General features: G+C 41.3%; 1 protein-coding gene across 1 annotated transcript in view; it reads right to left on the minus strand.

The window, feature by feature from the left end:
- The window catches only part of SPEG (striated muscle enriched protein kinase), a 495,656-nt gene that overhangs the window by 96,332 nt on the left and 372,698 nt on the right, over positions 1-26,626 (minus strand). Inside the window, exons 22-26 of the mRNA XM_030208751.1 lie at positions 26,360-26,560; positions 16,941-17,001; positions 14,440-14,517; positions 5,568-5,740; positions 2,927-2,953 (exon numbers count right to left, since the gene is read on the minus strand). Of these exons, the coding sequence (XP_030064611.1) occupies positions 2,927-2,953; positions 5,568-5,740; positions 14,440-14,517; positions 16,941-17,001; positions 26,360-26,560 (540 nt within the window). The remainder of the gene's footprint in view (positions 1-2,926; positions 2,954-5,567; positions 5,741-14,439; positions 14,518-16,940; positions 17,002-26,359; positions 26,561-26,626) is intronic.

A 26,626-nucleotide genomic window follows, 5' to 3' on the forward strand; every position in this document is an offset into this window, starting at 1 on the left:
TTTTATTTATTTATTTTACACGTGTGTTAGGAAACTGTGTGTTGAGCTTTTGTACAGAGCTCTAACATAGTGTTTACTATATCGGCCCCTCAGATGGACTAAAACAGTGCCTTGAGCTCCAGATAATTGATATCATGCATTTATTTAGCAGTTTGGAATCTGAGCTAGAGAACAGAGAAACTATTGGATTTTGGGATGAATGAATATCTCTGCACAACCCATGGGCCGAGATGCCTATGCTGCTTCTAGATACTGGACTGATGGAAGATCTTTATCGTAGTCCTTGACAGATTTATTGAACACCTTTCATAGAAACAAATGTCATGGAGAAGACTTGTTGACTTCAGTGGCAATTTGACTGAAGATTGTTCCTCTTTCCCACATACATCACTTGCTCAAATTAAACGTCATCTGCCATTTAGATGGCCGTAAGGTCCTCTTGTAATTTAACAACTTCGAATAACTTTGTGTTGTCAGCAAATTTAATTAGCACACTGGTTACTCCCATCTCTAGATCATTTATAAATATGTTAAAAAGCAGCGGTCCCAGCACAGATCCCTGCGGAACCCCACTATCTACCCTTCTCCATTGAGAATACTGACCATTTAACCCTACTCTCTGTTTTCTATCTTTTAACCAGTTTTTAATCCATGACTCTCCAATTTCCTCTGGAGTCTTTCATAAGGTACTTTGTCAAATGCCTTTTGAAAATCGAGATATATAATATCGACTAGCTCACCACGTTTGTTCACCCCTTCACTAAATCCATGTTGGCTTTGTCTCATTAATCCATGCTTTTGAATATGCTATGTAATTGTGTTCTTTATAATAGTCTCTACAGTTTTGCCAGGCACCAACATCAGGCTCACCGGTCTATAATTTCTCGGATCTCCTCTGGAACCTTTTTAAAAAATCGGTGTTACATTGGCCACACTCCAATCTTCCAGTACCATGCTTGATGTTAAAGATAAATTACATATTACTAACAATAGTTCTACAAGTTCATTTTTCAATTCTATAAGTACTCTGGGATAAATATCATCCGGTCCTGGAGATTTGCTACTCTTCAATATGTCAAATTGAGCCATTACATCCTCCAGGTTTATAGAGATTTCATTCAGTTTTTCCGACTCGTCAGCTTTCAATACCATTTCTGGCACCGGTATCTTTCCCAAATCTTCCTCGGTGAAGACCGAAGCAAAGAATTCATTTAGTCTCTCCAATTTGGCTTTGTCTTCCTTGATTGCCCCTTTTACCCCTTGGTCATCTAGCGGTCCAACCAATTCTTTTGCCGGCTTTCTGCTTTTTAAATACCTAAAAATTTTTAGTATGTGTTTTTGCCTTCAACGCAATCTTTTTTTCAAAGTCCCTCTTCGCTTTCCTTATCAGTGCTCTGCATTTGACTTGACATTCCTTATGCTGTTTCTTATTATTTTCAGTCAGTTCTTTCTTCCATTTTTTAAAGGATTTTCTTTTAGCTCTAATAGCTTCTTTCACCTCACTTTTTAACCATGCTGGCTGTCATTTGGTCTTCTATCCTCTTTTTTAATACATGGAATATATTTGGCCTGGGCTTCCAGGATGGTATTTTTGAATAGCATCCACACCTGGTGTAAATTTTTGACCTTCGCAGTTGCTCCTCTAAATTTTGTTTCATCGTTCTTCTCATTTTATCATAGTCTCCTTTTTGAGTTAAATGCTAACCTATTGGATTTCCCGTGTGTACTTACTCCAAAGCTGACATCAAATCTGATCATATTATGATCACTGTTATCAAGTGGCCCCATCACCATTACCTCCCACACCAGATCACGCGTTCCACTAAGGACTAGGTCAAAAATTTTTCCTTCTCTCATTGGCTCCTGTACCAGCTGCTCCATAAAGCAGTCCTTGATTTTGGAAGGAATTTTACCTCCCTAGCATGCCCTGATGTTACATTTACCCAGTCAATATCGGGCTAATTGAAATCAGCTCTGGGAAAGCTGTTCTGTCATAGTCAGATTAGGATTAAGGCATAGGTAATTTAGGCACTTGTAGTAATTCAGTGGCTCTCAAGGCACATTTTTGCCCTAGTAATAGTGGGGTAAGAGTGAAACAGTGCCATCGCCACCCCCCCACCCCCACCCCAAGTATGTCTATTCTATCCATCCCTGTGAATTGTCTTTGGTCAGAAGAAGTTAGCAAGCAGCAGTTCTTAACTGTTTCTTCCTCCTCAGACCAGATGATCCATCAGACAAAAAGCATGTGAGTACTTTAGAGCTCATTTTCAAAGAACAATTATATGGACATTTACTTTGAAAATTAACTAGCATAAAGTCTGTATGCTAAATCTGTTTGCTACAGAAGGAAGAGGCACAGCACATAAATCATGTACAGAAAGACTGTGTGCTAGTCTGCGCCCCTGACCCAAACATGCTTCCAGGCTCACTGCCTTTGGCCTTCGTGCTGTGCAACTATGAGTTTACTTTACTTGGACAGAGAATGGCATTTTCAGCCACACACTCAAAATTAGACACAAGATGCACCTGCTCCAGAACTTTACTCTAGATGCTTTGTATGCATGTACTTTTACCCATATACCAGGGGTGGGGTGACATTGGCAAAAGTGACAATAAATTTTCGAAACTACTCATGTTTTATCTGATAAAAGCTCAAATCCCTGTGGGCAGATTCCCTGTGGCTCTAATCAGCATAAAGCAAAGCTTCCCATGATGTCTGCATCCATATGGGCAGTTTACTTACTATAGCAACAGACATGCAAACTGTCAGACCAACATTATGCCAGGTATGTTGAGCTCCCAGTCTGGGTTACGATGCATTTATTTATTTATTTATTTTATTCACTTTTTTAAAAAATTATATTTCGCATTATCCTACAACTCTAAGCACATCACAATATCACATACATAATAAAAACATCCTTACCATAAATAAGCCATCACACCTACTGGCCTGCGAAGACAAGAACAGAGGATTAGAGACAGAAAAAGGGGCCTAGCATGTTCATGTAAAACAGATTAGGGAGCAGAAGGAATAGCTCAAGGAACTGGCATAATCTGACAGAGAGGCTTATTTTCAAAGCACTTAGACTTACAAAGTTATGTGGAGGGGCATAATCGAAAGGTATGTCCAAGTTTTGATGAGGACGTCCTCGCAAACGTCTCCATCCAGGGGCGGGGAAACCCGTATTTTCGAAACAAGATGGACGTCCACCTTTGGTCGTCCTTAGAGATGGTCATCCCTAGATTTGGTCGTTTCTGATTTTCGGCGATAATGGAAACCAAGGACGCCCATCTCAAAAACGACCAAATGCAAGCCTGTTGATCATGGGAGGAGCCAGCATTTGTAGTGCACTGGTCCCCCTCACATGCCAGGATACCAACTGGGCACCCTAGGGGGGGCACTGCAGTGGACTTCATAAATTGCTCCCAGGTACATACCTCCCTTACCTTGGGTGCTGAGCCCCCCCAAAACCCACTACCCCCAACTGTACACCACTACCATAGTCCTTACAGGTGAAGGGGGGCACCTAGATGTGGATACAGTGGGTTTGTGGTGGGTTTTGGAGGGCTCACTGTTTCCTCCACAAATGTAACAGGTAGGGGTGTATGGGCCTGGGTCTACCTGTCTGAAGTGCACTGCACCCACTAAAACTGCTCCAGGGACCTGCATACTGCTGTCAGGGAGCTGGGTATGACATTTGAGGCTGGCAAAAAATATTTTTAAAGTTTTTTTTTTAAGGTGGGAGTGGGTTAGTGACCACTGAGGGAGTAAGGGGAGGTCATCCCCGATTCTCTCCGTGGTCATCTGGTCATTTTGGGCACCTTTTTGTGCCTTAGTCATAAGAAAAAGACGGCCAGGTAAAGTCGTCCAAGTGCTCGTCAGGGACGCCCTTTAGCAGTTGGGGACGTCCAAAATCGGCTTTCGATTATACCGATTTGGACAACCCTGTGAGAAGGACGTCCATCTTCTGATTTGTGTCGAAAGATGGGTGTCCTTCTCTTTCTAAAATGAGCCCAATAGTAACCTGTTGAACTTTGTAAATCTAAGGGGCTGATGCTCAAAAGTCCCCATTAAAAACTGTGTCCTTTTAGATGCACGGTAGAAATTAATGATTTTGAAATAGCGAGCGATACTCAAAGGAAATTGCATACAAATAAGAGTCACATAAATTTAGCGAGCAGCTTGGTAGGGAAAGTGCCTAGCATATGCGCAGAACAGTCTCTCGGTAAATGTCTATGTTCTGTGCATGCCCAGGAATCCCACTGCTGTACTTTCTCCTTTCCCCTACAGTCTTTGCTGGCACCACTGTCCCCCGTCTCCTTTCCCCTGCAGAGCTCTGATTCTGGCTCTACCTTCCTCCTGCACCTTACTTATCTTCCCTCAGGCTGCCCCCTCCCCGAAAATCTTTGCTTGGGAATCTCCTCCTTACTGAAAGCCCCCCCCAGCTGACATCATAGGGGTACTAGATTTTGGAGTATGAAAGAGGTATGCGCGAGTGTGAATGACGACATTGCATTGTGAATATTATACATCTTTTAGAGATTGATGTTCAATTAAAAGCAATAAAAATAGTAAAAAGGAAATAAATGCAATTCATGTGTAATATTATTTTAATGTATCTGCATTATTGAATAGAGAGCTCAGGTTTGAGATTAATTAATGAATATGCATGAGATCTATTTGTATACAATGGAGTCAGTGCATGCAAACAGATCTCATGCATATTCATTGGGGAAATCCTGACAATTCGACTGGCTTGCTTGCTGCCCTCGAGGACTGAGGCTGCCCACCCCTGTGCTAGCATATAGTGTCTGTATAGGAAAGGTCTAGCTTATTCCAATTTCCCAGTAGCCAGTAAGTGGTGCTCTAAGGCCCAGTATAATATTTATATCACTTTCTTTTCATAGGTGGGTTAGGGCTGTTATGGTGTGTTAGTTTTCAGTATAGATTTTGAGTGTCATCTTGCAGGATTTTGTGTTATTTCACAAAGTATCTGGCCCTATTTGAAAGTAGGCTCTGGGGCAAGAGCTGCCTTTGGCGGCCCTTGTCACCCAAAGTAAAATGCTTAGTACTAGTGGTCTCCACATCCTGTAGAGTCACCATACAAACAAAAGCCCATCTGATTTAAAAAAAAAAGTGTCTAGCAGTGGAAGGAGTGTGTGTGATGGTCACAATTTGAAATATTTTTACTTCTAGTTAAGAAGACAGGCTGCCTGCTCCCACCAGTCCTGGGATATCTGTTGTGTCTGGCCTCCTGATGTAACTTCCTGTTTTCCTCATAGGCAGGACACAGTAGAGGCAGTCTGTGTTAAATCATTGCTGGTCACAGCCATGGCACCAAAGTGACAACATCGGCACTGCTGTCTAGTCGACACCAAACGGCGCCTATTTTACAAACGTCTGCTCCCCTTGACCTCAAAACCTGGCTATGCCTCTGCTTCCCACCAAGGGACATCCCATGCTCTCCCCCCAGTGACACCAGAGAAACCTTATTCTAAGGTTACAAGACCCCCAAACAGATCATAAACTTCTTCTGCCCTTCTCAGGCTCTTAAAACACTTACCAGATGTCTGTAACAGTGGAAACTGGCATCTGGTTCACAATTTCAGGGGCCACAAACTCCGGAGTTCCATATTTGCAATACTGGGTTTCACCTAGAATAATTTCTTGTGCATTTCCAAAGTCACAGATGCGGATCTGTTCACTGCTTGTGTTGGCCATAAGGATGTTTTCTGGCTACAAAATAAGAAAACATTTATCACAATAATAGCTTGGATACTTTGCACAGAAGCTGAAACTGTGCAGTACTATAGAAGAGAGTCTTAAGCACCAGAGCACCCTACAGCACTGAGGGCCAATCACATGACTTTGCATCTTAGCCCTATGGGATAAAGTGACACCCCTGACCATTATTTATTTATTGGGATTTATTAAAGCCTTTATAAAGAGATTCACCCAAGGCGATGTACAGGAGGTACAGTTTAACATAAAACTTACAATTTTGTTAACAGCATAACAACAGTGCATACGTCTAGTAGCGCTATAGAAATGATAAGTAGTAGTAGTAATAGTAAAATTACTATAGAGCCTGCAAATAGGTGGGAAAATGTGGGATACAAATGTAACAAATAAATAAAAATGACCAAATATAAACATAAATACAGTAAATGAAGTAAACCTGAAAGAAGCAAATTGAAACCTAATAATAGGACTATCATGAAACAGTATAAAAATATACACATTAAACAGCACTGAAATTCAAATAACAGAAATATAATACAATGTTAGCATAATACTAAAGATTCACCTAATAAGCATTAGAACATTCAACTAACAGATATGATGCTACTGGATTTACTATAATACAGCTTACCATATAGCTGAGGGACCAAGAGCAGATATATGATGGGAGCAAGATGCCTGGTACAGATTCAATTGGGATAATTTGATGGTTAGTTAAACTCAAGGCAAGTTCGTTGTCTAGTTAAGCAAGAGATAAGGAACTGATCTAAGTTACAGTGTGTGAAGGATGCTAGTTCAGATGCAGAATGAGTGTATAGTCAGTCACCCTAGGAATTAAAGACTTGGGAGAAAAGTCAGGCTTTCACCTGCTTCCTGAAGTAGAGATGGTCTTGAGTTATACGTAGCCCCTCTGGCAGTAAATTCCAGAGCATGGTGACTACTTCTGAGAAGACTCGCTGGCGGGTATCATATCGTACAATTTCTTCTGACGAGAGTACAGATAGTGATGATCCTTGAGAGGACCTTAGAGGTCTCAAAGATGTGTAAAGGGTAACTTACTCTTTAAGTACTCTAGCCTGTTTTGTCTCAGGGCCTTGAAAATCAAACAGAGTATTAAATTTAGCCCTGTAAGGTAGTGGTAGCCAGTGTAGTGTTTGCAGGAATGCTGTGATCTGGTCACGCCACTTTCAACCTTCTATCAGTTGGGCTGCAGCATTCTGAATTAGTTGAAGCTGGTGCAACTGCAAACTCTTTTCGGTTTGACAAGTATACAGGGCTTTACAGTAGTCTTGTCGCAATGTTATCATTCATAAGAATATAAGCGTAGCCATACTGGGTCAGACCAATATCCATCTAGCCCAGTATCCTGCTTCCAGGACCTCAATCATATCCCCACCTCAGCCGTTGAACCATGGAGTGAGACAGAGGCATTATAATAGTTTTGGTCATATTTTGCATCTCTTTCCTAATAATTCCTAGCATCCTGTTTGCTTTTTTGGCTGCCACCACACACTGGACAGAAGATTTCAGCATATTTTCTACAATGACACCTAGATCTTTTTCTTGAGTGCTGACTCCTAAGCATCAGGTAAATACAATTCGGATTATTCTTCCCAATGTGCATCATTTTGCATTTATTCACATTAAGGGGTCCTTTTACTAAGATGCGCTGAAAAATGGCCTGCGGTAGTGTAGACACATGTTTTGAGCCCTGAGCAGAATCATTTTTCAACACACCCGCAAAAAATGCTTTTTTAAAATTTTTGCTGAAATGGACATGTGGCAAAATGAAAATTGCTGCGCGTCCATTTTGGGTCTGAGACCTTACTGCCAGCCATTGGCCTAGCAGTAAAGTCTCACGCGGTAACCGGATGGTAATGACCTACACGTGTCAAATGCCACTTGGCACGTGCCCAATATGCACGTCCAAAAATAAAAATTATTTTTCGGATCAGATGCACGCCAAAAATGAAATTACCGCAAGAGCCACACAGTAGTCGTGTGGTAACTCCATTTTGGCACGCATAGACCCTTACACGGATTAGTAAAAGGGCCCCTTAATGTCTTCTGCCATTTGGATGCCCAGTTCTCCTTTCTTCCTCAAAATGTACAACCTGTTCCTCTGATCCCATTCCCACCCACCTTCTTAATGCCATCTCTCCTACTCTTATTCCTTTTATCTGTCACATTCTCAACCTCTCATTTTCCACTGCGACTGTCCCTGCTGCCTTTAAACATGCTGTGGTCACACCTCTCCTTAAGAAGCCTTCACTTGACCCTACTTGTCCCTCTAATTACCGACCCATCTCCCTCCTTCCTTTTCTCTCCAAATTACTTGAGCGTGCTGTTCACCGCCGCTGCCTTGATTTTCTCTCCTCACATGCTATTCTTGACCCACTACAATCTGGTTTTCGCCCTCTCCACTCAACCGAAACTGCGCTTACTAAAGTCTCCAATGACCTATTACTGGCTAAATCCAGAGGTCAATATTCCATCCTCATTCTTCTTGATCTTTCCGCTGCTTTTGACACTGTCGATCACAGCATACTTCTCGATACCCTGTCCTCACTTGGATTCCAGGGCTCTGTCCTTTCCTGGTTCTCTTCCTACCTCTCCCTCCGCACCTTTAGTGTTCACTCTGGTGGATCCTCTTCTACTTCTATCCCTCTGCCTGTCGGCGTACCTCAGGGTTCTGTTCTTGGTCCCCTCCTCTTTTCTATCTACACTTCTTCCCTTGGTTCATTAATCTCATCCCATGGCTTTTCCTACCATCTCTATGCTGATGACTCCCAAATCTACCTTTCTACCCCTGATATCTCACCTTGCATCCAAACCAAAGGTTCAGCGTGCTTGTCTGACATTGCTGCCTGGATGTCTCAACGCCACCTGAAATTAAATATGACCAAAACCGAGCTTCTCATTTCCCCCCCCAAACCCACCTCCCCGCTCCCCCCATTTTCTATTTCTGTTGATGGCTCTCTCATTCTCCCTGTCTCCTCAGCTCGAAACCTTGGGGTCATCTTTGACTCTTCTCTCTCCTTCTCTGCTCATATCCAGCAGACCGCCAAGACCTGTCGTTTCTTTCTTTACAACATCCGTAAAATCCGCCCCTTTCTTTCCGAGCACTCTACCAAAACCCTCATCCACACCCTTGTCACCTCTCGTTTAGACTACTGCAATCTGCTTCTTGCTGGCCTCCCACTTAGTCACCTCTTCCCTCTCCAGTCGGTTCAAAACTCTGCTGCCCGTCTCATCTTCCACCAGGGTCGCTTTACTCATACTAACCCTCTCCTCAAGACCCTTCACTGGCTCCCTATCCGTTTTCGCATCCTGTTCAAACTTCTTCTACTAACCTATAAATGTATTCACTCTGCTGCTCCCCAGTATCTCTCCACACTCGTCCTTCCCTACACCCCTTCCCGTGCACTCCGCTCCATGGATAAATCCTTCTTATCTGTTCCCTTCTCCACTACTGCCAACTCCAGACTTCGCGCCTTCTGTCTCGCTGCACCCTACGCCTGGAATAAACTTCCTGAGCCCCTACGTCTTGCCCCATCCTTGGCCACCTTTAAATCTAGACTGAAAGCCCACCTCTTTAACATTGCTTTTGACTCGTAACCACTTGTAACCACTCGCCTCCACCTACCCTCCTCTCTTCCTTCCCGTTCACATTAATTGATTTGATTTGCTTTCTTTATTTATTTTTTGTCTATTAGATTGTAAGCTCTTTGAGCAGGGACTGTCTTTCTTCTATGTTTGTGCAGCGCTGCGTATGCCTTGTAGCGCTATAGAAATGCTAAATAGTAGTAGTAGTAGTAGTTTCCTAAGGTCTTCCTGTAATTTTTCACAATCTGCAAGTGTTTTGACAACTTTGAATAGTTTTGTGTCATCTGAAAATTTAATCACTTCTCTCATTATCCCAGTTTCCAGATCATTTATAAATAGGTTAAATAGCACAGAGCCCTATGACACTCCACTATTCACCCTCCTCCATTGAGAAAAATGGCCATTTAACCCTACCCTCTGTTTTCTGACTAATAACCAATTCCTAATCCAAAGAAGGACATCGCCTCATTTTCCATGACATTTTAATTTGCTCAGGAGTCTCTCATGAGAATCTTGTCAAAAGCTTTCTGAAAATCTAGACACACCGCATCAACCGGCTCACCTTTATCCACATGTTTATTCGTGCCTTCAAAGAAATGAAGCAAATTGGTGAGACAAAACTTCCCTTGGCTGAACCCATGCTGACTCTGTCCCATTAAACCACGTTTGTCTATGTGTTCCATAATTTTATTCTTTATAATAATTTCCAATATTTTAACCGGCACTGGAGTCAGGCTTACCGGTCTGTAATTTCCCGGCTCACCCCTGGAACCCTTTTTAAAAATCGGCGTCACATTGTCTACCCTCCAATCTTCAGGTACTACAGATGAGTTTGACGACAGGTTACAGATCACTAACAACAGATTAGCAATTTCATGTTTGAGTTATTTCAGTATCCTGGGGTGTATACCATCTGGTCCAGGTGATTTATCACTGTTTAGCATGTTGGTTTGGCTCAATACATCTTCTAGGTTTACTGAGATTTCTTCTAGTTCCTCCGCACTGTCACTCTTGAAAAACCATTTCTGGTACAGGTAGATCTCTTACATCTTCTTTCATAAAGTCCAAAGCAAAGAAATCATTCAGTCTCTCCACTATGGCCTTGTCCTCCCTGAGTGTCCCTTTTGCGCCTTCATGATCTAACAGTTCCACGGATTCCCTCACAGGCTTTCTGCTTCTGATGTATCTGAAAAAGGTGTTACTATGAGTTTTTGTCTCCGTGGCAAGTTTTGCTTTATTTTCTCTTTTAGCCTTCTTAATTCAGGGACAGAATGAGACCCTTAATACTGCAAGACAGAGTGACACATTTCAATACCACAGCACTATGAGAAGGAGTGACACACCTTTGGACTGCAGCACTATGGGACAGAATGACACTATGAGTACTGGAGCACTATGGGATAGAGTGACACGCCTTGACACTGCTATATTTTGGGTTGGAGAGACACAACATTTAATGTGCTTACTACTTTAACCACGTTCCTTTCCTATTTGATCACACCTGTTTCAGTAGTAGCTCAAGGTGGGTTACATTCAGGGCTCACAATCTAAGTTTGTATCTGAGGCAATGAAGGGTAAAGTGACTTGCCCAAGGTCACAAGGAGCAGCAGTGGGAATTGAACCAGGCATCTCTGGATGTCAAGACCAGTGCTGTAACCACTAAGCCACTTCTCCACCCTGTAGTTCCTTTTCTCTCTTTCTTTTCTTAATTAGTGTTGTAAAACCGTGTAAAAGCCTACTGATTGGGCAGTATATCATGAAACTAAAATAAACTTGGAGCTATGGGATGAGAGAGACACTTCAGCACTGGAGCACTACAAGACAGAATGACACTATAAGTGCTGCAGCGCTATAGGAAGGAGCAACACGCCCTAGCATTATGGGATGGAGTGACACATTGCAGCATTATGGGATGGAGTGACAGACCTGAATACTACAACAGTTTGTTAGCCTCTCTAATTTCTGATAACGTTTCTGCATCTGTCTGATCATTCTGGTCAGATGGACGATAGTACACTCCTATCACTATCCTTTTTCCCTTTATGCATGGAATTTCAACCCATAAGGATTCCAAGGTGTATTTTGTGTCCTGCAGAATCTATTTGATTGAATACCAATACCGACAGATGCAGTAGTTAACCCCAAATCTGAAAGTCAATTTGTATTGAAATCAGTCACTGACTGTGATTAAATTATGGCTACAGAACATCTTAGCAATATTTGTAATCAAAGATTGGAAGCCCCATTAGTAGAGCACTGGTTAAGAAAAGTTATTGTCTTATTGATCTCAAATTTGTAGTACTATTCCAAATTCAAGCACCACGGGGAGGAGATTTAACACATAGGTTGTTACAAGCAGAACAAAGATTAATATACACCTGGGATACTGTCCAACCTATGAGCCTTAATAAAGAAGTGGAATGTTCTGCTTAACAGAAAACTATCTCTACTTCAGGAAGCAGGTGAAAGCTTGGCTCTTCAACCAGGCCTTTCATGGAAGAAGTAACTAACTTCTTAGTCTCACTGACACACATGGGTTGCACATACTGCAGCAGGACATGTTTATCCACTCCTACCCTAGCTAAGATAATATTTAACCATCTCTCTGACCTCATGTGCAGCTTTCTTTAAATTAGTCGCCTTATTTTCTAACTCCTCTTACTCTCTTACCTATCTACATGTTCCATCTTTGCTTATACCCTATGCTGTCAATTAAAATGTTCTATTATGTATTGTGTTGACATTGTAAATAATATGCCAAGCCATACGTTTTATTGTTATTTCAATATTTTTACTGCTGTTATTGCCTATTGCTCATGTTTGATCTATTCTTACTGTACATCACCTTGAATGAATTCCTTCAAAAAGGCGGTGAATAAATCCAAATAAATAAATAAATAAATAAATAAATAAAATGTTCAACGTTTGGATGTTGGTATCATTAACTTGAAGCAATGGTACAAATATATGAAGCAGAAGGAGATGAAGGAAATTATTTTCAGTGTACTTGTTGGTGCCTAATATTTATAAGTCCTTTTAATGTGCTTTGAGTGTCAGCGTTGACATCAGCAGTAAAAGATAAAAAGCATATGCGCTGGCCTTTTTGTTGCATTAATTGGCAGCGATGTGAAGCTGGATGCAACTCCTTTGGAGTTCCTGTTTTTAGTTCCAGTTACAAATCTTATGTAAGTTGTTTTTAAATTATATCTCTATATAATAATTGGTCAATGTGCCTCCCTGAATGGGCTGAAGTGTAAATTTAAGGGGCTTCGATGTTAGCTTCAGAACTTAGTACAAGAAGAGTGCTGGGCAGACTTCTATGGTCTGTGCCCTGAGAAAGGCAAGGACAAATCAAACTCGGGTATAAAGTATCACATACCATGTAAAATGAGTTTATCTTGTTGGGCAGACTGGATGGACCATACAGGTCTTTATCTGCCATCATTTACTATGTTAGTATGGGGCTCATTTTCAAAGCACTTAGACTCACAAAGTTCCATAGGTTACTATCCTGCTTATTTTCGAAGGAGAAGGGCGCCCATCTTCCAACACAAATCAGGAGATGGCCGTCCTTCTCCTAAGGTCGCCCAAATTGGCATAATCGAAAGCTGATTTTGGGCATCCACAACTGCTTTCCCTCACGGGGACGACCAAAGTTCAAGGGGGTATGTTGGCAGTATACCAAAGGCGGGACGGGGGCGTGGTTAACAGATGGGCATCCTCAGCCGATAATGGAAAAAGGAAGGGCATCCCTGACGAGCATTTGACCTCCCCTGACTTCCTCAGTGGTCACTAACCACCTCCCACCCCCCAAAAAAAACAACTTCAAAAACTTTTGTCTTTTTTTAGAGTATGTCCTTCACCATGCCTCTGTCCCTGCGACGCAGTTGAGGACGTCCAAAATTTGAATGTTTCTTTGAGAAGGACATCCATGCCTTTACTATGCCTCCAATACCCTCTTTATTTATTTGTTTGGATTTTGGATTACAAGTAGCAGCAGTGAGATTTGAACTGGCTACTTCTGGATTGCAAGACCAGTGCTGTAACCACTAGGCTGTAACCACTAGGCCACTCCTCCACTCCACTCCCTTAAAATTTGGCCATCCCTGGGAGAGGAGGTATGTGTGTGTCAGTGGAGGCATAACGAAGGTGTGGACGTCCTCCACTGCCCCCCACAGGGATGGCCAAATTTCAAAGGAGTGGAGAAGAGTGGTCTAGTGGTTAGAGCACTGGTCTTGCAATCTAGAGGTGGCCAGTTCAAATCCCACTGCTGCTACTTGTGATCCAAATAAATAAAAAGGGTGTCAGAGGCATAGCAAAGGCAAAGACATCCTTCTCACAGAAACATCCACCTTTTGGATGTCCTCAACTGCTGTCACTTTCCCTCCTTAAGAAGGAAATCGTGTGCAAATGAGCTAACAGCAAGCAGCTCATTTGCATGCAATTTCCTTCATGCATGCCCGTTCCTTTCCGGATCTGTAAGGGAATTGCTTTTCCCATTCAGTTAGTGATGGGCACCCTTAGAGATAGGCACCCCCGTTCGATTATCCCCCTCTATGTAACTTTGTAAGTGTAAGTGCTTTGAAAATACACCTCCATGTAGCACAAGTACCGGAAAGTTAGATGCAAAGCACTGATAAAGAAGGTAAAAAGAGAATTTGAAAAGAAGTTTGCAGTAGAGGAACTCATAGGGCCCAAATTCTATAAATGGTGCCAAACATTTGGTGCTGATAGAATTCGGCACTCAGTGCTATTCTATAAAGGCTTTGGGACGAGCACTCTTTAGAGAATAGCATTAAGTGCCGAATTTGGCGCTCAGCTTTTAGGCACGAGGACTTGATCCCCTGGATTCCACAAACTGCACTGTCCTATGGTTTAGCAGCATTTCCACTAATATTCTTAACACCACTTCTCATTTTTGGCATCTAGAGTGCAGTGAAACTTCCAGTCAGGAGGAAGAAATGATTGCAGTTTGGCAGCTGAAGTGCAAAGAATATGAGCAGATAAGGAAAGCAGAGAACACAATCTAGAGCAAGTGGGGTTGAGCAGATTTGGAATACATTTCTGTCCTGCAGCCTTTTACTCACTTTTAGATCCAGGTGCAGAATGTTGTTGCAATGCAGATACTCTATCCCTTCCAGGATTTGTCGCACATATGAACGGATCTGAAAGAGAAACAAAATGAGCAAAAGACAAAAGCAGAATCTGAAGCAGGAAGTGGCGTAGACAAGGGTGGGCCTGGATGGGCCCAGGCCCACCCACTATGGGCTCAGACCCACCCAGTAGCACCATACCTATGATGTGGCTGGCAGGGATCCCCAAGCCTCACCAGCCAAAAATTCCTAACAACTGTCCCTTCTGCATACCTTGTAAATAGCAGATCTTCAACTGTAGCGAACAGCAACTGATACATACTGCTTGCACCAGCCCCACAGCCATCCCTCTGATGTATTCCTGCCTATGCAGAAACAGGAATTTACATCAAAGGGAAGGCTGTGGGGCCAACATGACAGTGTATATTAGGTGCTGCTCATTGGTGAAAATCTACTATTTAACAGGTATGTGGGAGAGTGGGGATGCTTTAAAGACCATATGGCATGCAGGCAAGACAGGGAGAGACCAAATCACTTGTGAGACGGGTGGGGTTCTTCTGCCCACCCATCTTGGGCCCAGGCCCACCCAAAATTGGGTGTCTGGCTACGCTCCTGCTGCTAACAGTTTATTTACAGCGAAAACAAATTAATTAAGTTTACTAGAATTAACTGAAAAACAATACTACCGTCCCAGGGACTCTACCTGCTAAGACTAGAACCCAGTCTTCATCACTGTTCAACACCTTCAACTAGCTGGGGATAGAACCCAGGCTTACTCTTTCAAGGAATCTAGCAGGCAGGTATAGAACCCAGGTCACCTGTCTCTGTCCCAGGTCACAAATACCTGGTAAGATCCCAATGTTGGAGCCACTTGGCAGAGGGATCATAATGCAATCAAATACTTATTAATTGGAGTGAGAACAGAAAGAAAATCAACTGTATTAGCCTTTAACTTTAAAAAAGGAGACAGTGCTAAAATGAGGAAAATAGTGGAAAACAACACTAAAAGGAGCAGTTGCAAAGGTGAGAAGGGCAATTCTCTAATTGGACACCCGCATTTCCGCATACCTAGCACTTAATTAGAGACCCGCAAAAGGGCCAAAAGGGCACTTAAACCCTATTCTGTAGCATTTAAATGAAAGGGGACAGGGCTGCCACTTATGTACATTACTGAAAGTTACACACAGCCAGAGTTACACCAAGTCTATGGCTGCTGGAACTGCGGAAGTGGAAATGTTAAGATCCACTGATGCCAGGTTCCACTAGGATTCTAGATCGCATTTATAGAAAAGGCAACATCAGAGTGCTTAAATGAAGGCATCACTTATAGAAGGGTTTACATCAGGGATGGATTTTGTTTTACAAATCCACAATGGAAGCCACAATGAGATGTATTTCATGTATTAAAAAAGGCATAAGGAAGGCCAAATGACAGCATGGTATAAGGATGCCGTTAGAGCTAAAGGATTATCTTTCAAAACGTGTAAAAAGGATCCAAATGAAGAAAATAGGAAACAGTATAAGCACTATATGATAGAATTTGTTTGTTATAGATGTGTGAAGTGTTGGTGTCTTGTTGATTTTATGAAAGTTATTGTGTACTCTGTCCCCAAAACACTACCACTGTCTCAGAGCCTAGCTAGAACTCAGATCCCTTGCTACAGTCCTATAACTCTGCCAGCTGGGGATAAAACCCACACCCTCTTCACTGTCTCAGAGACTCTACCAGCCAGGGATGGAGCCATGACTGCTACTACTGTTTCTGAGACTTTACAAACCTAGGAATACGATGCAGGACCCTGGTTAACATCCCAGAGATGCTCCCAGTCAGAGCTAGGGCCTAGGTCCTTCTTACTGTCCCAAGGACTCTAAACGCCAGGGATAGAACCCGGGCCCCTTGTCGTTGTCTTAGGGACCTTAGCAGCCAGAAATAAAATTCAGGGCCCCTTCCGCTGTCCCTGAGACTCTAGCAGCTGGGAAGAGAGCTCAGGACCCTGTCACTGTCCAGGACCACTGTTACTGTCTCTGAGATCTTTCCACCTGGAAGTAGGGCTCAGGACCTCTGTTACTACCCTAGAGATGTCCCCTATAAAGGATAGAAGCTAGGAACTCTTTCACTGTCTCAGGAACTCTATCTGCCACAGACAGAGGCCAGAACCCCTATCACTGTGGCAAGAACTCAACCGGGGGTGGGGGGGGGGATAGAAGGCAGGATCCCTGTAACTGTCCCAGTGATGCTACCTGCTAAGGATAGAGCTAAGGACCCTTGTCACAGTCCCAGATATAAGCAAGGACCTCTTTCACTGCTCAGTCATCTGAAATTCCTCATTATTTCACCTTTCACTTCTGTTTTCTATTCATGTCCCCACCTTTTCCTTTGCTGATAATTGATGTTCCCTAGATTATTACACATATTGGAAAAAGAAATCTTTTATATTTCGTTGTTTAAAATGTTCCTCCACTTTCCTCATAGTCAGAGGGAAATGTTTCCTTACCTCTGATTCAGACATGGAGGACTTCTTGGCCATTCTATCCAGGAGCTCATCCTGTGCGCAGCTGAGAGGCAAGTCAAGGAAGAGTGGTCATCTGACTACTGGATATGCCAGACAGCACTGGTGCCAAAGGTTTGCTACACTCATATGTTATCACAGTCTCTGCTCTTTCCACACAAATCACTGTCAGATTGTGAAAAATAATTACCCCGTGGTATTATACATTTCTTCAGGCTTCATTCGTTCAAACTTGGTAGAAAAATATTCATCACCTCGGCAAGGCTCTTTGCTTGCACAGCTCTGAAACCGTGTTTCCTTCTCCAGAGGTGTTATTACTATTATTATTTAATTAATATACTACTCATCATAAGAACATCTGCGTGGTTCAGGATTAATACATACAAAAATAATTGCAAACATTTCCCAACATCATAGACACAAACAAAATTAAGACAAGCTAATCATATATCAAAAACCTATTAAAAACCCATAAAACCACTTAGTTAAAAGCTTGATTGAAAAAATACTCATCACTTTTAGCACCCTACGAAAAGAGTTCACACCTTTCTCTAGCTGCAGATAGTTTATTTTATTTAAAGTAGAACAATTTATCCTGAGGAATAGAATGTATTGTGCCAATTAGGCACATGTTGTTCAAGTCATTAAGACGATTCATTATCAAAACATAGCCATGAAAAAATGACACTTAAAATTGGCTTCTACATGTTCTGTGCTATTTGTTTTCTTCCAAAATGAGAGGAAGAATAGAATATTTCAATATCTGCAGAATCTTCCTTCATAAACAGGACATTCACTAAAACACTCAATAGACTGGCTAGTGGGGGGGGGGGCGGTTATTTAATAAGGAGCCATGTAGATATGGGAGGCTCGTAAGCACGCACATGCCAATATACCAGTCATTTACACACGTCTTTTATGTTATCCTTGCAAATGTATAATCAAATATGTGGGCACTAGATACGTATTCTTTGTCCCGGAACAACTATGTTCCTTCTTGGATTGGAAGACGCTCTCTCTTTCTCCAAGTATTCCTCCTCAGTCTAGCACTGTTTAGTTTGTGCTGTAGTGTAGTATTTTGGATAATCAACATGCCAATGTCTTATTGCCTTTATTCTTTTTCTTAGTTTTAAATATTCCACTTTTTATTTCTATTTCCTCCCTTCCTTCTTATTGTGGTCTAAAAGATTAACCTGGGCGTTGTTAATTTTCATATAAATATTTCTTATTTTTCTTTATCTTTGGAAGTTGATCATATTTCTGTAACAAGTGGATTACTTGTAAATTATGATTATAACTTAATAAAATAAAGTATACGTGAGATTCACCCAAGGCGGTGAACAGCAGGTACAGTTTAACATAAAACTCATAATTTTGTTAACAGCATAACAATAATAAAATAACCAAGAATAACAATAAATGAGGTAAACTTGAAAAAAAGTACATTAAAACGTAGTAATAGAACTACCGTGAAACAGTATAAAAACTTTAACACATTTAACAGCATTGGAATTCAAATACCAGAGATATAATACAATGTTAGCATAATACTAATGATTCACCTAATAAGCATTAGAACGTTCAACTAACAGATATGATGCTACTGGATTTACTATAATACAGCTTACCATATAGCTGAGGGACCAAGAGCAGATATATGATGGGAGCAAGATGCCTGGTACAGATTCAATTGGGATAATTTGATGGTTAGTTAAACTCAAGGCAAGTTCGTTGTCTAGTTAAGCAAGAGATAAGGAACTGATCTAAGTTACAGAGTGTGTAGCAAGCTAGTCAAGGTGAAGAATGAGTGATAGTGCAGCTATACACTGTTCTGTACACATGTGCTTATGGGCATTCCCATGGGCAGAGTCTGGACAGAAGGCACACACATGTAATATAGAATACTATTAGTTACGTGCAAACCTCCTTACTCTAGGCATGTGAGGTATAAATGTCATAAATAGATAAATACATTTCTGCATTGGCTCCCAATTGTCTTCTTTATATCTGTCTGGCTCTAATCTTTTTCACTTTTCTGTGTTTATCTGCCCATTTAATATATAGTCCTTTTTACAAAGCCTGAGTATTTTCAGCCCAACACAAAATTGTGTTTTGCCACCAGGGCATCCTCAGGAGCTGTTGATCTTTATGTACAACGTTTACACATTAATTGATCTAAAAACCAAACTCCAAATTAAACATTCAAAGTATACCTTACCTTACTAGTAACAGCAATTTATTTTTAGTCACACATAGCTAAGGAATCATCAAGCTCCAACTCAACATAGCAGTCGGAAGATATAAAGCACCAACGCATGCATGGTAGCAGTCTCTTATTTTTCTGTATATAAGGGAGGTTCATCAGGTGAAATCTATCAGACAAGTTTATCTCTTTCAATTGCTCAATTTAACCTATTAGGTTTAATTGTTCTTAATGAATAAATTAGTTTTTGTTCAGTCTGTAAAAGCCAACGAGATATATCACCCTCCCTTCCTATTGTTATGAGCCTGATATAACACCACAAATTGTAAATCATCCAATTTGTGCCCAGTTGTCAACCAGTGTGAAACCAGAGGTGCCTCCCTTTTGTAAATCCTAATGTTGCTTAAATGCTCCGCTATCCGTATTTTTATTTTTCTCATCGTTTGACCGATATACCATTTTTTGTAGGGGCATTGGATGCCATAAACAACCCCCGCTGAATTGCAATCGGTATAATTTTGTAGAAAATAAATCTTTTGATGTTGAAAATAGACTCTGTCAACACACATAGCATATTTATCCTAGCTAAGATAACATTTAATCATCTCTCTGATCTTATGTGCACCTTTCTTTAAATTAGTCACCTTACTTTCTAACTCCTCTTACTCTCTTACCTATCTTTATTTTCCATCGTTGCTTTACCCTTCACTACCAATTAAAATGTTCTATTATATACTGTGCCATACGTTGCATTGTTATTTGAATATTTTTACTGCTGTAGTTGCCTATTGCTCATGTTTCATTTTTTCTCACTGTACACCGCCTTGAGTAAATTTCTTCAAAAAGGCAGTAAATAAATCCTAAAAATAATAATAATAATAAAAAAATTTACAATAAATAGAGGCATTACAAACAAAATGTCCTTTACATTTATCATCCTCTAGCACATTCATTACAGATAAAAGTTTCCCCAGATTATGTGCTCTTCTATATGCAATTTTAGGAAAATCAGAAAAAATTGGATAAACTGTTAATATTTTCCAATGCTTAAAGAGAATAGTACACATTTGAATAGCTTCAAATAGAAGCCATTCCCTCTGATCATTGTTTGCATATTTGTAAGCTTTTCTAAGAACTTTCTTATGATATTTATGCTGTGTAAATCTATCTGCTACTATCGAAGCCATTTAAATTCATCATCAGTGGAACATAGTTGTTTTACTCTTAAAAATTGCCCTACTGGAATTCTATCTCTTAGACATCTGGGATGGTGACTCTGGTAGGGGGTCTTTTACTAAGGCAAGCTGGCGTTTTTAGTGCGCGCTAAAAATAGTTGCGCTCTAAACCAGTGGCATAGCTACATGGGGCCAGGGGGGCCTGGGCCCCCATAGATTTGGCCCTGGATCCCATGCCGATGACCCTCTCAACCCCCCTCCTGCCGCCAACCCTCCCCGGCCGTCACCGTGGGCTACCTTTGCTGGCGGGGGACCCCAATCCCCGCCAGCCGAGGAGGTCTTCTTCTTCCTTCGAAGGCTTCATTCGATGTCAGAAATAGAACGAAGCCTTCGGAGGAAGAAGAGGACCTCTTCGGCTGGTGGGGATTGGGGTCCCCCGCCAGCAAAGGTAGCCCACGGTGACGGTGGGGGAGGATTGGCGGTGGGGGGGTCAAGAGGGTCATCAGTAGGGGTCGTCAAAGTTGACGGTGGTGGTGGGGGTTGGCAGGTAAAGTCGTCCAAATGATCATCAGGGATGCCCTTCTTTTCCATTATGGGTGGGGGACGCCCATGTGTTAGGCACGCCCAAGTTCGGCCTTCACTACACCACCGACATGTCCCCGGGAACTTTGGTCATCCCCGTGATGGAAAGCAGTTGGGGACGCCCAAATTCGGCTTTTGATTATACCGATTTGGGCGACCCTGTGAGAAGGACGCCCATCTTCCGATTTGTGTAGAAAGATGGGCGTCCTTTTCTTTCAAAAATAAGCCTGAAAGTCACCCAAATAAAAATGTAAATATTGTGAAAGGGTTCTAATAACAATTGCTTAATAGATACAACTGGACGCCCTGGAGGAGAAACTAAAGATATATGTATTTTTGATATGAAGTATATAATAGGTATTTTAGGATATTTATTATATAGATATCTAAATTCCCTATTAGAAATCACTCCATCCAAAGAAGCTTGAGATAATATCTCCAACACTTGTTGTTGAAGATAACCCATTGGATTCTCTATTAACTTTTTGTGATATTTAATATCAGTTAATTGTCTCAAAGCTTCTGATTCATATGCTGTCCTATCTGTAACAATAAGTAAGGGAAATGGGACTTGATATATAAGTACCTGTATATAATATGTAAACCGCTTTGAATGTAGTTGGAAAAACCACAGAAAGGTGGTATATAAGTCCCTTTCCCAATTATCTCATTCATAGAAATGTTTCTAAATTCATACCACTTGGGTCTGTCCACTTCATCAGCAAGATATAATGTAGGCACAACAGTGCCTTTTGCAATAATATTAGAACACACCAAATCCTACAAATTTTCTTCTTTCCTTCTGCTTACAGCTTCTGGTATAGGCTGCTCTCATTTCTAAATCGTGTTTTTTCTACCATTTTCTCTCAACCCTCTACACTTTCTGCTTTTCTTTTCTCATCTTTCTCCTATACCAAGGAGCCCACATGACTCTACTGTTCTCATTAACCTTGTAAACAATCATTTTTTATTGGCAGAATTTACTAGCAGACTCATTCCAGAGCTTTACAAAACATTTGGGATTGCATTTCTATTTCTGGTTGATCAGTTATAACCTGCCCTTTCCTTCTGAAAAGGCATCATGATCAAAAATGAATTGCTTTCCACACAAAATCTTAACTTTCTAATCCCTGTGTACTAGACACAAGACCAACACATGGTTATAAATGACAACATATATAGTCTTTAATTTAGACTTGACCAAAAGCAGAGAACAGCAAAGCCTGACATCTATAGAAGACACCTGTTGATGGAAATTATTATACATAGATAAAATAATAAATATAAATACAAGTATAGTGTGTAGACAACATCATAAACAGAAATACATAGAGCCTAAATAATGAAAAAACCCCCAAAACAAAACAGACAGTTCTGCTAGTACCCAGCAGGCCCCAAAAAGAATCAACCGCATTCCCCTATAAATGCTCAATTCAGATGTTAAAAGCCTCCCGAAACAGATGGGCCTTAAGCATACCATTAAACTTTGAAAGGGTGTCCACTGTTCATATTATCAAGGGTAAGGTGTTCCATAGACAGGGACCCACAACATTAAACAGTGAATTGTGAAAAGTGCAAAGGCACCTCGTGGGGTCCAGGGACCACCAACTGATGTTGGCTGTAATGTAGTGGGGTGGATGGAACACAGAGAAGTAACCGAGAGGACAGGTAAGCTGGGGAACCTGATTGTAACATTTTGTACACTAGAAGCAAAATTTTGTATTTAATTCATTGATGCACTGGTAACTAGTGTTCAAGATTTAAAAGGGGTGTCACCCAATGAAATTTACAAGCTTGACGGCAGTATTCTGAAGTAATTGTAGCCGCTTGGTTTCTCTTGGCTGACCTCCCCTAAGAAGGCATTACAATAGTCTATGTGTGTGATGATGAATGAGAACACGTAGAGTATCTTGATCCAAAAGGTATTGTACTGTCCAAAGGCAATGCAGATGGACAAAGCATGCCTTAACTGTAGATGAAGTCCTCCAACAGAAAACGAGTTCACAATATCAATGTCTCTGGTAACATTCAACTGCTAATAACCACAAACCAGGACTCAAAAGCCACCTACTGCGAGTAAGTGTAGTAATAAACAGTTATTTCACCCGTATGTGATCAATAATTTTTATGTGTAGAGTACCCTCAGATATAAACCACCGTGACTGCAGTCAATAATGCTGCTACAACGTGGCATAGCACTTCTTTCATTGGGTAACTCTTACTATATTTTTTTGGGTAAAGAGCAACCTCTGCTCATATTTTTTTGCATCCCAATCACCACAGTGCTATAAAATCACTTATATATCTGTTGGTATTTCGTCTGTTTGCTAGCTTTGTAACTGTTTGCATAAAGCTAGTTGAAAAAAGAAAAAAAGAAAAAAGTGACGTGATCTCCGATTTCACATGGACGCAGATGCTTTATAAGCCACAAGGTAAAAGCAGGTTTTGCCTTGTTTTGTGGATTGCTTGAGACAGAATAAAGAAGAAGAAGCGATTTATGTAGCCTTAACCCTTTGTCCCTGAGGAAATTGTTTTGAAACCCCGCGGAGTCGGGCGGATCCAGGGGAAGGCAATTGCTAATTGTTTCAGCAAGGCAACACAGTTCTGCCAGAGGGGCAAGAACTCACGAGATAAGTGTACAGTTTTTTTCACCTAGTACATGTAATTTTTTAAACAAATATATAAGTGATTTTATAGCACTGTGGTGATTGGGATGCAAAAAAATATGAGCAGAGGTTGCTCTTTACCCAAAAAAATATAGTAAGAGTTACCCAATGAAAGAAGTGCTATGCCACGTTGTAGCAGCATTATTGACTGCAGTCACGGTGGTTTATATCTGAGGGTACTCTACACATAAAAATTATTGATCACATACGGGTGAAATAACTGTTTATTACTACACTTACTCGCAGTAGGTGGCTTTTGAGTCCTGGTTTATGGTTAACTGTAGATGAGACATAGTGTTGAATTGTAAGATTTGAATTGGGTCAAATAGGACTGTGAGGGTGAGGGGGCGTATGTTCTATCACTGGGAAATAAATCCCCCAAACAAAAGAGTCTCCAGGCATACATAGGAAAACCACTTGGGTGTAGTCCATTCTCATTCTACTTAGGGTAAACCCCTGGGACCCTGCTAAGGTGGTTGTAGTTCATGGTAGAGACTACATTGGAAATGCATGGACAGACTAACCCAGTTCTGAAAGGAAGGAGTGGTTTAGTAGCATGGGAAGAATCTGTGGAAGAAATAACATTGACTGGAATAGTGATCTACATGTGTATTTGCATTATTGGATGAACCAAGAGTTTGGACTGTTTTAAAACCCCCAGGAGAGGGGGAGTTGGACCTATTGGTTTTCATGGCTGAACTGAAGCCCTAGACGTATCTGGGGTGACGTGGACGAGGGGTGGGTGACATGGAACCATTTCATCCTGAGAAAAAAAGGGACCTGTTAAGAGGACGTAGCAGCCCAGGAGAATTGAGGTGATGTATTTGGAGACCTGGATTTTAGTTTACGCTTTGGTAAGCTATGGGTGATGGTTTTGGCTTGTATTTCAGTAAAAGGTACCTTATGGCTTCAGTTAGCTATTTGGAAAACTGGTATTTGACAGGAAACCCTCAGCCTATGTTGAAGTAGGCAGCATGGGTTACAAGGACCCCCAACACTTTAATAGAATCACAAGGTTTCAAAGTAACTGTACCTAGGGAGAAAAGTGGTAGTGTCAAAGGTTGTTGAGCCCTGCTAAATATTAGCAAGCAGGTTTTCTGAACATTAAATTGTAGCTTGTTCACCCCCAACCAAGTCTGTATCTTGGTGCCAAGTGTTGCCAAGGAAGAGGCATCCACAAGATCTAGAGGTGCCAAAACCTGAAAGTTGTCCATGTATATTAATGGTATCAGACCTAATGACTCAATCTAAGGTTAAGGACAAGTTTGTGGGAGGAAAGACAATCTTCCAGGGCAAATAAACAAGTGTATGAAGATCAATTTTCACAGGGAAGGTGGGGAAGATAATAAGGATATCGTCAGCATAAATGTAAACACTGATGTTGTAGAATTGAAGGAAAGTAGCAAAGGGGGCTCATGAAAATGTTAAAAAGTAATGATGATCAAACAGAACCTTGAGGGACACCAATGGCAAGGGCTTGATTAGTAGAAAATGAACCTGAAAAATTGACTGAAAAGGCACGATCATGGAGGAAAGAAGTGAGCCATTTCTAGACCACTCTGAAAGACCAATGTTTTCTAAACATTTTAGAAGAAGAGAGTGACCAAATTATCAAATTCTGTCTACAGGTCTAGAGAAACAACAAGAACAATATTGCTTTGGTCAAATATTGAATAACGTTGACTGAGAGATGTAATAAGGATTTCAGTACTGTGATGTTCCCTAAATCCTGACTGTTGGTGGTGGCATATGAATGATTGATCTGTATAAAAAAGTAATTGTTGGAACACCATTTTCTCTGTTACTTTTGACATGAAGGTTGGAAACAGGGCAGTAGCTGGCTGGTCGAGTCAGGTCCAAGGATGATTTCTTTAAAGTAGGATGACGGTTGCATGTTTCCAAACAGAGGGCACAGAGCCTTCGTTGAGGCTACAATTAATGAGGAGGAGGACAAGTGGGAGAAAGCCATGCACAGTTATATTTAACCAGGAGGATGGCAAGAGGTCCAGAGTACAAGATGTTCAACACATAGACGAAAGGGTAGAAGTTAAGGGTAGCCAGTGTTAAGAGAGAAGGAGGACCATACTGAAGAAGTTGGATAATCAGAATCAGCACTGGAAATAGGAATCCCCATTTTAGGCAAAGAGGTCGATGTGCAGACAACAGTGGGATGGGGGTTGCTAGGTGGAGAATGAGGATTGATCCCTCAACGGAGTAGTGACACTTTTTCCACAAAGTAGTGAGCCAAGAAATCAGCTGAGGGAAATGAGGCAGAGGAATGATTGGGTTTGCTTGGGGAAAGTTGCTTAACTAACTGAAATAGACATCTAGTAGGGTCAGAAGATTTTCAAACAAATGGGCATAGTAGCTTTTCTTAGCCTACTGTAAAAGAAAATCATAGTGGCATAATTCACCATCCTATAAGAAGAAATGAATTGCCAAACTGGGTCCCTGGTATTCTGTCTGTTACAGTGGAGAAAGCAGAGGCCTAGCGGACAGGGATGAGAGCCATGACATGTATATGGTCTTCATGTCCCATCATACCTATCCATATTGTAGTAGTCATATTTCAGGTGATCTATTGAACCTGGAATGACATCCTGCACTGTGACATTAAAAAACCTCTGATTCATCTCTCTCCTCTAAATTTACTGATCCCTTTCTGAACCCTGGATATGACTTCAGTCCATAGCACTCTACGGCAATGACCTTCCCGATGTAAGTCTGGTTCCTTGTGCTAGTGCCATACCTAGTGCTGCCAGCTGTTTGGAAGGATACATCTCCATGATAATGATGACAGCGTTCTTCTTTTCAAAAGCATCGTGGAAGTACACGATGCGCTCGTGATCCAGCTGAGAGAGGATGTTCATCTCTCGACGGCCTGAAAGCTTGGTTTTTGCACGACATGGAATGAACTTGGCTGCATAGTCCAGCTTGCTGTTTTTGTCTGTCACCTTCCGAATGTAAGAAAAGGCTCCCCTGAAACAAAGATTATAACAGGAAGCCTCAAACACCAGCAATTCCAGAACATGCATGCATCTTTCC

This window comes from Microcaecilia unicolor, chromosome 7 (assembly GCF_901765095.1).
Source record: "Microcaecilia unicolor chromosome 7, aMicUni1.1, whole genome shotgun sequence".
NCBI lineage: Eukaryota > Metazoa > Chordata > Amphibia > Gymnophiona > Siphonopidae > Microcaecilia > Microcaecilia unicolor.